At 42.7% G+C, this 11,722-nt stretch overlaps 1 protein-coding gene across 9 annotated transcripts in view; it reads left to right on the forward strand.

The window, feature by feature from the left end:
* Positions 1-9,070, forward strand: part of cacna1g (calcium channel, voltage-dependent, T type, alpha 1G subunit) — a 228,606-nt gene extending 219,536 nt beyond the window's left edge. For 8 of the 9 annotated variants that reach the window (XM_085465580.1, XM_085465581.1, XM_085465578.1 and 5 more), the window contains 3 exons: positions 632-827; positions 1,017-1,186; positions 7,338-9,070. In XM_085465580.1, coding sequence (XP_085321706.1) covers positions 632-827; positions 1,017-1,186; positions 7,338-8,348 — 1,377 coding nt within the window. In that variant the 3' untranslated portion in view covers positions 8,349-9,070. Of the gene's footprint in view, positions 1-631; positions 828-1,016; positions 1,187-3,000; positions 6,139-7,337 lie in introns of those variants that run through there. The other variant, XM_085465586.1, reaches the window with a different exon arrangement.
* The last annotated feature ends 2,652 nt before the right edge of the window (positions 9,071-11,722 follow it).

Raw genomic sequence — 11,722 nt, forward strand, 5'->3', positions numbered from 1 at the left:
GCAGTTTTTTCTCCTTTGACTACTTTTTTCACTTTCTTCTCTCTCTGTGTGTAAACTCTGTTCTCTCCCCTCCTTCTTTCTTTTCCTTTGTGCTTTACGTGTGAGTCTTCGTCTTTTCTCGCAGTCCTTTCCTGTCAGCCTACTTCTGTGGATGTGCTGTATGCTGTCCTCTGGTGGTGTACTTTTCAGTCTCCTCTGAGCTGCCGTGTGTTTGCTACAGGGTTGTAAAGTGTGTTGGACCCCCTGTAGCTCTGTGCTGAATGGGAACTGATTCTTTAATGGGTCAGGCTGCAGGACACTGCCCTAGCTGACACACAATCACGGCTTAATGTAAAGTTATACGACCGACGGGCTAAAAGCAGACACAAGAAGCAGAGTGTCACATGCTTTAAAAAAGGAATTGGAAATGTTTCTGTGATCTGTGGCAGCTCTGCGCCAGTCAACTCCAATGTGCAAAGATCCTCTGTGTTTTCTGTGTATGCTGATGATCAGTACCTCGTTGTTGACATTGTGTCTTAGACAGTTGACAACCTGTGAGTGTACTGGTAAGAGTGTGAGAGTAAGTGAGTTAAAGAGCAGCCCAGGCTCTTCTTGTTCTGGGTGACCCTGATTGTTTTCTCTGCTTCCCCAGGCGGAGCAGCTTGGTTCTGGGGCGCTTCGGGACGACAACCTGTTGAGCGTCAGAAAGCCTGCGGTGGGACGCACGCACTCCCTACCCAACGACAGCTACATGTTCCTCTCGCCACAGCCCGTGGGGCAAACATCTCCCACTGCAGCACACCCACAGGGGCCCCAGCACATACTGGGCACTCACAGGGCCCAATCGGGTAATGCCACATTTCTCTTTAATGTCATTTAGCGTAGAATGTGTTTCATTAGGACAGAACAGAAATGGGTGGGCTTGATTTTTAACATAAAGCATTGTGGCATGAGGAGGTTATTTTATCTAAGGTAAACACACCTACTGTAACTGTTGTGTATTCACTGAAGGTGCCAGCACTGTGCTTTGTGTGCAGGCTCCAGTGGCTCGGTGCGTTCACAACCCGCGGAGTTTTCCCAGCAGCTGACTGTTCCCACAGACCTCTTCAGACCCATCAGCCCACACAGCCACTCAGATTCAGAGAGTATACCACGAAACCCACCTTCTAGACGCACACACACATTTAGCCGTACGCTACGCAGACAGGTGAGCAAAACACACTGCTTCAGATTTTCACTTGACTCCAAATTTACTTTTCTAGTTTTATCCTGTCTTTTTACTACTTAGTGTGATAATACATATCTGTATTATATGTCTATACTTGACTGTGGTCCTTAACTGTCTGTTCATACCAAACTCTATACAGGCTTATACAAACTGCTGGAGTTTTTACTGTTCGCTGCCAGTGGAATCGGTGGGATAAGAGTTATGAGTATTAGAACCACTCTGGGAGAAAAATGATAATATATTGAATGGAAAGCAGTTATTTTTAAACCATAATAGCTAAAAAGAAAGTTTCGTTTTTTCCTGCTTTCTTCTATAACGCTGAATCACTAACTTATAATAAAAAAAAAATTATGCATTATAACAAAATATTAGTACCTGTTATTAAATATAATATTAAAACAATTTGATACATAATGGCAGTTTTACATGAAACGATCAAGCCTTATTTTTGCAGATATTTGTGGCTACAAGTATTAACTATGCTCAACGTTTAGTGTATTAGGTAGTATTGTTTTATTGTGTCTTCATTTTCACCATAAACCATAATAAGAAAATATGCCTCCTACACTGTTTTTTAAATTTATTTATTTATTTATTTTATTTATTACAGTGTTATTATTAATAACAGTTTAATATATATAAATATAAATAAGATGCTGATGAAATCTCAAAATTAAAATGAAAGGAAATACACTTTTCTGTACCAAAGTTAGCATAGCACAGTTAGCATAGCATAAAAAAGGTTTTAGCTAACCTTGCCCTTTCAAGCTGCGCTACACAGGCCAGCTAGCTTAGTTCAGTCCAAATAAAAAAGAAAACAACTTTCTACCAACATCTAATGAAAATTGTCAATATGGCACAATTTAGTTCCACTCTAAACTAACTGATGAGAGCATATTTGTGAGTAGTATTGATTTTTTTGTTATATAATCTTGTGTTAGCATAACTGCTCATTTGAATGCCTTCCAAGCCTTGAGAAATATTCCTTGAAAGTATTTAAAGAATTTACAAGAAAGCTTACCTAAAAGAGTTCAGGGAGTGTGTGTGTTAAAAAATAATAGTCAAATATCAAGCGTGTTAGAACTGCATTGCCTTATATACTGCATTTCCATTCCACGAGATTGTAACACACATCTTTCAATAAATCTCTGCAGCTATTTTCCATTTCTCTAGCAAAGTATTAAGAAATGAGGGGTGGCTCAAGACTTTTAAAACACTTTATATCACAACAAGAAAAATGAGCATGTGCTAAAGCAGTGATAGCCATCCAGTTCTGCATGCAACCTTTCACATTTTTATATAACCATTTTTATCTACTCCGTGGTCCAGATAAGGAAACGCATAGTAAGGTTCTTTACTATCTTTCAAATTAGATAATAAGCAGCCTGAAAGCCTGTCGGGTCCTTGAGGTATCCAGATAGAGAATGCCTCAGCAAAGACATCCGCAAAATTCCCAGCCATCATAACTTATTTAAAAACATCACCAAAACTAACCAAAAAGGAAAACTTTATCATATAATCACATTTGGAATATTAATTGTCAGCTTTATCAAACAGAAATTAATGCTCCTATAATATGCCTTTTTTGATAAATCAGGCCTTTAATCTTAATTCAAAAGAGTCTATCCCAAGAGTGGCTCTAAAACTCCATGAAAGAGAATCATTTAAAGCTTTCCATGTTGGATGTTCTAAACATATTCACTTTCCCCCCTCTGTCTGTCTTCTTCTTCCTGGGGTTTAACTGATCTGCTGTCTCATTTTTCCACACTGTATCTGTTGGTCTTTGATCTCAGCTCAGCTGGGCCCAAAAGCCGCCCGACCCTGAGCTTCTGTTCAAACACAGATACTCCTGTTTCTGAAACAGACAGTAGACTTTAGTTACCACTGGGCCTTTCAGAAACACTGGACTCCATGTTCATCTTCAGAGAGACAGCCCAACAAACACACTATTGCATTCACACACACACACACACACACACACACACACACACACACACACACACACACACACACACACACACAAATAGAGTCCTCTCTTGCCCCCCTCCCTTCTTTGCCACTCATTGACCCAAATGTTTGTCTACTGCTAAGCATCAGCCACAGAGTATCTTTAACTCTCTCAACAGGTAGCTAGTTAGCCTGTAAGGAGCTAACTTAGTGAGAGTTTATTGATTTGTGCAAGTGACTGGAACTACATAGCATCTCGTAACTGGATCTTCCAGTCACATGATAGAATGTATTGCAGCAAGATACAGGTGTAGTGTGGCTATGTCACTCATGGTACGGTGCACTTAATATATTACAAACAAATACAACTCAGGGGATTGCTACAAAACAGCAAGTGCTGTCCAGTTGCATTTGGCTATTTTCTACTCAGAATCATGATTATTGAGCACCAGAGAATTTTGTATTGCCTAGGTTAGTGCTTTAATAGTTATTAATAGTTGAGTGTGGTACTATTAAGTCAGTTTTGCTTATAAAAATAGTTTTGAAAAATGAACTTTGACAGGGTGATCCTTTTAAGCTTCGTTCCAGTGTGCACTCTTATGATTTCCTACCTGGTGTTGCATTGCTGTGGCTGGTGATTGGCCAGGCCTGCTTGTGATACCTTTGCCCACTTGGTGTCACTGTGGTTACAGCATTCTCATGCAGAGAAACCCCCATAAATCCAAACACTGCTCCGAGTGCTGTGCTCTAAAACTCATGCATGTTTTATTTCCTCATCTCTATAGATTTAAGAGCATATTCGAGCTGACCCAATTCAACACTGTTAGATTCAAGCACCCTGCTATCAATGCCCTCTCCCAAGTCTGTGAGAGATGAAGAAAAAGTCATGAGTTCATCGGGACATTTTAGCAACCACTGTGCTTATTGACCTTTCCACTACTGCAGTCGTTACATACTGTTTTCCCTCAGCCTGCTGGCCTCACACCCTGTACATGGTTCTGAATAGAGATAAGGGTCACAATTGGTTGCAAACTCTTCGTGAAACTGCAGTGCTGACGGCTAACAGGGTTTTGTATGAATGGTCAAAGGTTAGATGGTCATTTGGTCTGGCTCGGAGCTCACCGTTTCAGCCAGCGGTCAATCAGTCCATAAAAAACCCCAAAATATAACAAAACAATAATCAAAACAATAAAATACTATACACTTTTCCCAGCTACCTTCGTTCTTTAAAATATTATTCACATATGTGTTTAGCTATATTGTTCGAAACCTTATTAATGGACTGTGTTATTAGTTGAATTAGTGAAAATATATGCCTTAAAATTCAGGGTAAATTATTCAGATGAATGTAATGTGCCGAAACATCTACCTGGGTCATCTTTCTCTAAATCTACTACTACTACTAATAATAATAATAATGGATTGCATTTATATAGCACTTTTCGGGACCCTCAATGCGCTTTACAATTCCACTATTCATTCACTCTCACATTCACACACTGGTGAAGGCAAGCTACAGTTGTAGCCACAGCTGCCCTGGGGCAGACTGACAGAGGTGAGGCTGCCATATCGCGCCATCGGCCCCTCTGGCCAACACCAGTAGGCGGTAGGTGAAGTGTCTTGCCCAAGGACACAACGACCGAGACTGCTAGATCTTTGCATGATACAACGAGCATAATAATCTTTATTTGTAGTATACTGGAATGAGACATGTTAGATCAGGGGTGTCAAACTCCAGTCCTCGGGCTGGTATCCTGCTTGTTTTTGAGATATCCCTGCTCTACCTGCTGCTGATTACCTGGATCAGGTGTGCTTTGCCAGTAAGAAGCTACCAGGGCAGGTTAGTTGGAAAACAAGCAGGACAGCAGCCTTCGAGGCCTAGAGTTCGACACCTGTGTGTTAGATTGTCTGCCTATAAAGGAGTCCTCCAATTAACTCTGCCTGTCACAAACATACAGAGCTGTGTGCCTGAGGCTACGTCCACACGAATGCGTTTTTGTTTGAAAACGCATTGTTTTCTCTCCATTTTGGCCTCCTGTCCACACTGAGTCTGCGTTTTCCCCCGAAGGAAAACACAGCGTTTTCAAAACGCTCTCGAAAACAAATACATTTGAAGACAGTGCTTTCGCGTCACAGTGTGGACAGCGAAAACGGAGACTTTCGAAAACGATGACGCATTTTAGTCATGTGATGCAGTCATGTGACCAATTAAAGAAAGATAGCGGAGGGCATTATACAGCAGTTTTTTTGTTTGCTCTCAATTTTGACAGCCCTATTAAAGATTAATATCAGTTTGTACATGCTTCAGTTAGCTTTTCTTCAAATTCTTCAATTTCACTTCGCTTTTGCAACTTTGTACTTTTGTGTTACTCGCAGCAACAACTCCACCTCATTGTTAGTCCATTTAAAAAACGCGGTGCTTTTCCTCGCCATTTTGCCGTGACGTTTCAACGAGCCCCAAAGTAAATAAACGGCAGACAAAAATGAGCCAGGCCGAATCTTCTTGCGTTTTACGCATGCGCAGTACTGGAACGTAAGCGTTTTCGGCCGTTTCAATGTGGATGCACAACGACGATAACGCCATTTTCAAATCTATCCGGGTTAGTGTGGACGTAGCCTGAGATGACCATATTAGGAATATCCCGTCTTTGTGCCATCACGCTGATCTGGAAGTAGAAAAAATAGTCGAAAACATAAACACTGAAATAATTGCTTGTACTTAACACTTTTTTGTTTCTTAGTTTAAAGAATAAAATTACCTACTTAAAAATTGCAACAGTTTTGGCTGCGTATTGGACTCCAAGCTATTTATGATGTTGTGGCAATTTTTAAGTATTGTAAGATTTCTATGTCTCACATTATGATTTGTCATAAAAGTAGTCCTTTTGCAGTTTGCTATGGTGGCCCTGCAACTTGGGAAAACACCAGCCAATGCTGCAAAAGCACGCAAAACAAAATGTAAATAAAAAAAAAACAACACACAATGGAAGTTGAATAAAACACAACAGAAGTGCCACAAAAGCTCACAAAAAACAAACAAATAAACCCCAAAAGCACAGAACAAAACTCCCAAACTAAAACTAAAAAAACAAAATGGAAGTGTTTCTTCGGTGACAATAAGGTGACAAAACAGTTGCAGAACTGCAACCTCTAACATACATGGCAGATGGTCGCCCCTCCCTGAGCCTGGTTGTGCCGGAGGTTTCTTCCTGTTAAAAGGGAGTTTTGCCTTCCCACTGTCACCAAGTGCTCACTGAAAGGCGATTTGATTGTTGGGGTTTTCTTTGTCTCACTTTAGTGTCTTTACCTTACAGTATAAAGTTCCTTGTGGCAACTGCTGTTGTGATTTGATACTATATAAATAAATGAATTGCAGAAGTACCAAGCTAACAGTAAATGGCTAACAGCAAACATGTAGCTACAGTATTATATGAATCACATGATTAAAAGACATATTACCTCACATCTTTATCTCCCTCACGATGCTGAAGATTTCTTTGCGTCGTGTAAACGCGTCTCAGTGCGATCCTTCACGTGTTTTGGTTTCTGGCTTTTTGCAGCGTTTTAAATTTACCGGTTTCCTTAAGTTGCAGTGTGTTTGACCTCCCAAGGCAACCATAATTTTCTCATTATTTTGCATGAAAAAAATGCAAAAAGGTTTACTTTCAAAATTAAATCAGATAGTAGGGTCTTTACCTTACATTATGAAGTGCCTCTCAATAAAACTGAATTGAATTAAAATGAATTGAACTGAAGAATGAGACATAAATCTTACAATGCCTACGTGACACAAATATTTACTACGTTTTTTTGGCTTCTTTTTTAAACGTCAGAGCACAGAGTAACTTTAAACCTTCAACACATGAATGTGAAAGCACAGAAAGTATCCGCTAATGTCAGATGTTTCTTACCCAAGTTACTCTTGAGAAATCTTAATCTGAAATATTGGCATTGAGCAACATCATCTTACAATTATCACAATAATGTTTCTTAGAAAACTAAAATAGTACACAGAGGACTGTGACAGTGAGCTGGTCAGACTGTGAACTTTGACCCAAACTGCTGCTTCTCACCCTCATCATCTATCACTAACCAATCTCCCCCCTCTCATCCCCCTTCCCCCTCCCGACCTTCCTCTCATTGCACATTTACTTTAATTCCCCTCCCCCCACCCGTTCTCCAGGTTGCAGTGTCTACTGATTCTCAGGAGGCCCTTTGTACCGACGTAGGGGAAAGCAGTGAAGGACTCGTGAATGTGGCCTCTCTTGGCCTCCCTCCATCCCCTATCCCTTCCATCTCCTCTACCTCTCCCTCTCCCTACCATCATCATCAACACCCTACTCCTCAACAACCAGCTCTGTGCCTGGTCCCTGCCACACCGGGCGCCTCCCCTAAACCATCACGTCCCAGCACAGTGCACACCCAGCACCACGACCAGCATTGCCTCGCCTCCTACTCCCCCTGCCCTTCGCCTCCCCCTCCCATACCCGCCAGGCCACCCCAGCAGGAGGTGTCAGAGGATCGGGAAGTGTCCCTCATTAACCAGATGGTGTTGGCCGGCAGCGATGACATCACAGCCGAGGACAGCAGCAGCGGCGGGAACGAGGGTTACGGCAGCTACGCGGGCTGCCAGGAAAGTCGGAGTCCATGTTTGAGGCAGCTGAAGAGGTTCCACAGCGCTGACACGCAGGGCCGCAACGCCCTCCTGCCCCGCCCCCGCCCTTACTCCTGGCTGGACGACCCACGGCGCCACTCTGTGGAAGTCTGCTCTCCGGTTGATTCCAGCCCCCAGTGCAGCACCAACTCCACCTCCTCCGGCTTTGTGTCTCGGGCCGACAGCCTGCAGATTCAAAGCCAGATCCCCGCTCAGACCTCCCCCCGCCGCAAGAAGAAAATGAGCCCACCCTGTATATCTGTGGACCCCCCTGAGGGACTGGAACCCCAGTCTGGCCTCTACCCATGCCTGGGTGGGCTCGGTGGCATGGGACTGACTGGGTTAGGGATGCCCCCTCCCCTACCCAACCGGGACACCTACCTGAGGAGGAGAGCACCCTCCAGTGACTCCAAGGACTCCTTTGACCTGGCAGTCGGAGAGGGTTCAGGACAGGACGGAGGTTCACCGAACCCCAACACCAACTCCAAGTTATTAACTCTTCCCAGCTTCTCCTTTGAGAAAACAAGCTCTGAGCACTGAACACCAATACTCGAATACACACACACGCGCACACACACACACACAGCCGGACGAACCCTCCACACACATAAACACACGATGCACTCTGTGTGTCTGTGATGGTGATAGTTCTAGTAATAATGCTGTAGAAAGTAATAATGGTAAAACTACAACAAACAGTAAAAACATCCTTGGTTTCATAAGGAGTGCAGTACTGTAGTAGTGTGACCATCCCTTGTCTTTGTATTGTTACTGCCAAAACAGCCAGAGAAGAAGAGAACGACAAATATTTCTCTGGCTGCAGCTTGACCCCATAACCCCTGGAGTGACATCAGCACCTGGGTTATTAGCGCCCACTGCGGTCGCCATATGAACTGCCTGGTGTTAATATAGAGCGGACCTGGTCAGTGGAGGTACAAAGCAATATTTAGAGACACTATTTTCTTAAATTATTGGCCCATAGTGTTTGTACAGGATGTTGTTTTTAATTTCATTTAACTGTTATTTTCATGTCTTTTTGTGATTTTCTTTCTTTTTTTTTCTTTTTTTGTTTTTTGTTTGGTCAACAATGGTTTGTCTTTGTCTTTCTTTTTCACTGTAGGATATTTCTAGCTTTCTTGGTTTACTAAGGAAAGTGAACGTTTTTCAAAGTGGTGAAAACCAGTATTTGTAGGAATAATATATAAATATATATATAAAAAAAAACAAAAAACAAGTCATTAAACTGAGCTTGGATTTTTAAGCACACGCAGACCTTGGTGGTTTGATTGTTGGACGATAACCTGATTGCTTGTTTCTTTCATGTGTTCCTGACAGCTCCAAAGCCTTTTAGACAGAATGACTGATGAACAGTCTGAGAAAAACAGCCATGTCAATTCTTCTCACATTTCATGGCCACTCACCCCAGATTCAGCATTCTTAGTCCGCACAAAAAAAATTCTCATGATATCTTAGGTAAGTACAAAGGTAATACACCGCATTTGTAAGAATGATTGATTGATAGTTTAACTGATATGGAAATGGCTGCATTCTAAACATACTGCATACACAACAGTGACGTCTAAGCTGTATTTCTGCTTCTATATGTTGTGGCACAAGTTCTATGGCAATGATTGTACAATCTGAAGCTACACCGGGACCTCTTCAGCAATGTAAGTACAAGTTAGAGCTACAGTGGAGAAACAGAATCTGCCAGCCATCTTCAACGTCTGCCAGAATGTTGGGGTTGTCTTCGCTAGAGTGAGTGGATGGCTACAAAATCCAGTCAGTCATAAGACAACAGAGTCTTGATTAGCAGTTCATAAATTTATTCCTATACAACGCTTCATTTTTCAGAACTTTGCTTCAAAGTGGACAGACTTATATTTTTTTAAAGTGTTCTTGAGCTTAATTTTTCAGTAATGCGGTAAAAGCATACCTGGACAGAAAAACACGCAATGGGATACAACCATTCATGGATTGGTCTCCCCAAAGCTCAGACCTCAACATTACTGAAGCAGTGTGGGATCATCTTGACAGGGAACAATACAAAAGGCAGCCAAGAAGAGCTTTTAATGTCTTCTGAGAAGCCTGAAGAAATTACAGGAAAGCTGCCTGAGAAAGTTCACTCTGTAGTAAAGATTAAAGGTGCTCATACGGTATCAAATATTGATTCTCAAGCTCGAACTCTACAATAATGTACTTCCTTGTTTTCATGATTTCATTAAATTCCTGAACCTGTTTCCCATGTTTCCGGAAAACGATTAAGAAACTAAAGGTGGCTTAAAATTTTTTGTAGCCACTGTGTTAGATTACGCATTTTTGCTGCCATGATGTGGTTTATGAAGCATAAAATCATCATTTGTGGTGTAAGAAACTAATGAGGTAAGATAATTTCACTAACCAATTGGCTTCATCGGGTGAGGGCCTCCAGCTCGCACTGGAACGGTTCGCAGCCGAGTGTGAAGCAGCGGGAATGAGGATCAGCACCTCCAAATCTGAGGCCATGGTTCTCAGCCGGAAAAGGGTGGGGTGCCCACTCCGGGTCGGGGATGAGTTCCTGCCCCAAGTGGAGGAGTTCAAGTATCTCGGGGTCTTGTTCGCGAGTGATGGGAGAAGGGAGCCGGAGATCGACAGACGGATTGGGGCTGCAGCTGCAGTAATGCGGACGCTGCACCGGTCCGTCGTGGTGAAGAGGGAGCTGAGTGTAAAAGCGAAGCTCTCAATTTACCGGTCGATCTACGTCCTACCCTCACCTATGGCCACGAGCTGTGGGTAGTGACCGAAAGAACGAGATCGCGGATACAAGCGGCAGAAATGAGCTTCCTCCGAAGGGTGGCTGGCCTCTCCCTTAGAGATAGGGTGAGAAGTTCAGCCATCCGGGCGGGGGCTCAGAGTAGAGCCGCTGCTGCTCCACATCGAAAGGAGCCAGCTGAGGTGGTTCGGGCATCTGACAAGGATGCCCCCTGGGCGCCTCCTGGGTGAGGTGTTCCAGGCATGTCCCACCGGGAGGAGACCCCAGGGCAGACCCAGGACACGCTGGAGAGATTATATCTCTCGGCTGGCCTGGGAACGCCTTGGTGTTCCCCCGGATAAGCTGGAGGAGGTGGCTGGGGAGAGGGAGGTCTGGGCCTCTTTGCTTAGGCTGCTGCCCCCACGACCTGGCCTCGGATAAAGCGGATGAAGATGGATGGAAAAATGGAAGCACAGAAAAAAGTTTTGCCACCAAAATAACATGCACTGGTTTGCAGCCTACTTTTTACTGTTATTTATATCTTTGTTACTAGCAGCCAGTGCAGTATAAGCATATCGAGACAGAAAAACATTATCAGTCATTGATTGGCCTCCCTACAGCCTGGACCTCAATAATATGTGTTGCAGCATTTTGGTATCAAAATGGCATCATTTTGACAAAGAACAGAATAAAATGCAGTCAATAGCCAAAAAAGAGCTTTGAATGTTCTTTAAGACAACTGGAAAAGTATTCCTGATAACTGCATAAAGACATTACAAAAAAGCTTGCAGTTTGCATTGTACTATTAATATCTATGCCTACTTAGAACCCGAGGACAATATGAAAACCTATACAGCAGTGATTTGACAGTTTAAAGACAGCCATGCCTTAAGCACACTGCTTTATCATCTGTTTTCAATACAGCATGAATATTATGCTGAGAGACCACAAACTCTGCTGGAAAATGTTTACTAAAGCAATGCAGGGACTTATGCATTACCTTAACTTTTCAGAACCAGAGGCCATGTCCATCTTTTATATTTAGTCTTTATAAGTCTAAGCTACTTAAGTGGAACTCCACTTATAAAAGTATGTTCGCAACACACTGTAAAAGTGAAGGGAAACTTTGGGAAATATAGTTAAGGAGAACTACTCTGATGATATATGTCAAAGAACCTGTGTA

Source organism: Copadichromis virginalis, linkage group LG8 (assembly GCF_057382275.1).
Source record: "Copadichromis virginalis isolate Kocher_CV1m ecotype Utaka linkage group LG8, C_Virginalis_male_GT1.1, whole genome shotgun sequence".
NCBI lineage: Eukaryota > Metazoa > Chordata > Actinopteri > Cichliformes > Cichlidae > Copadichromis > Copadichromis virginalis.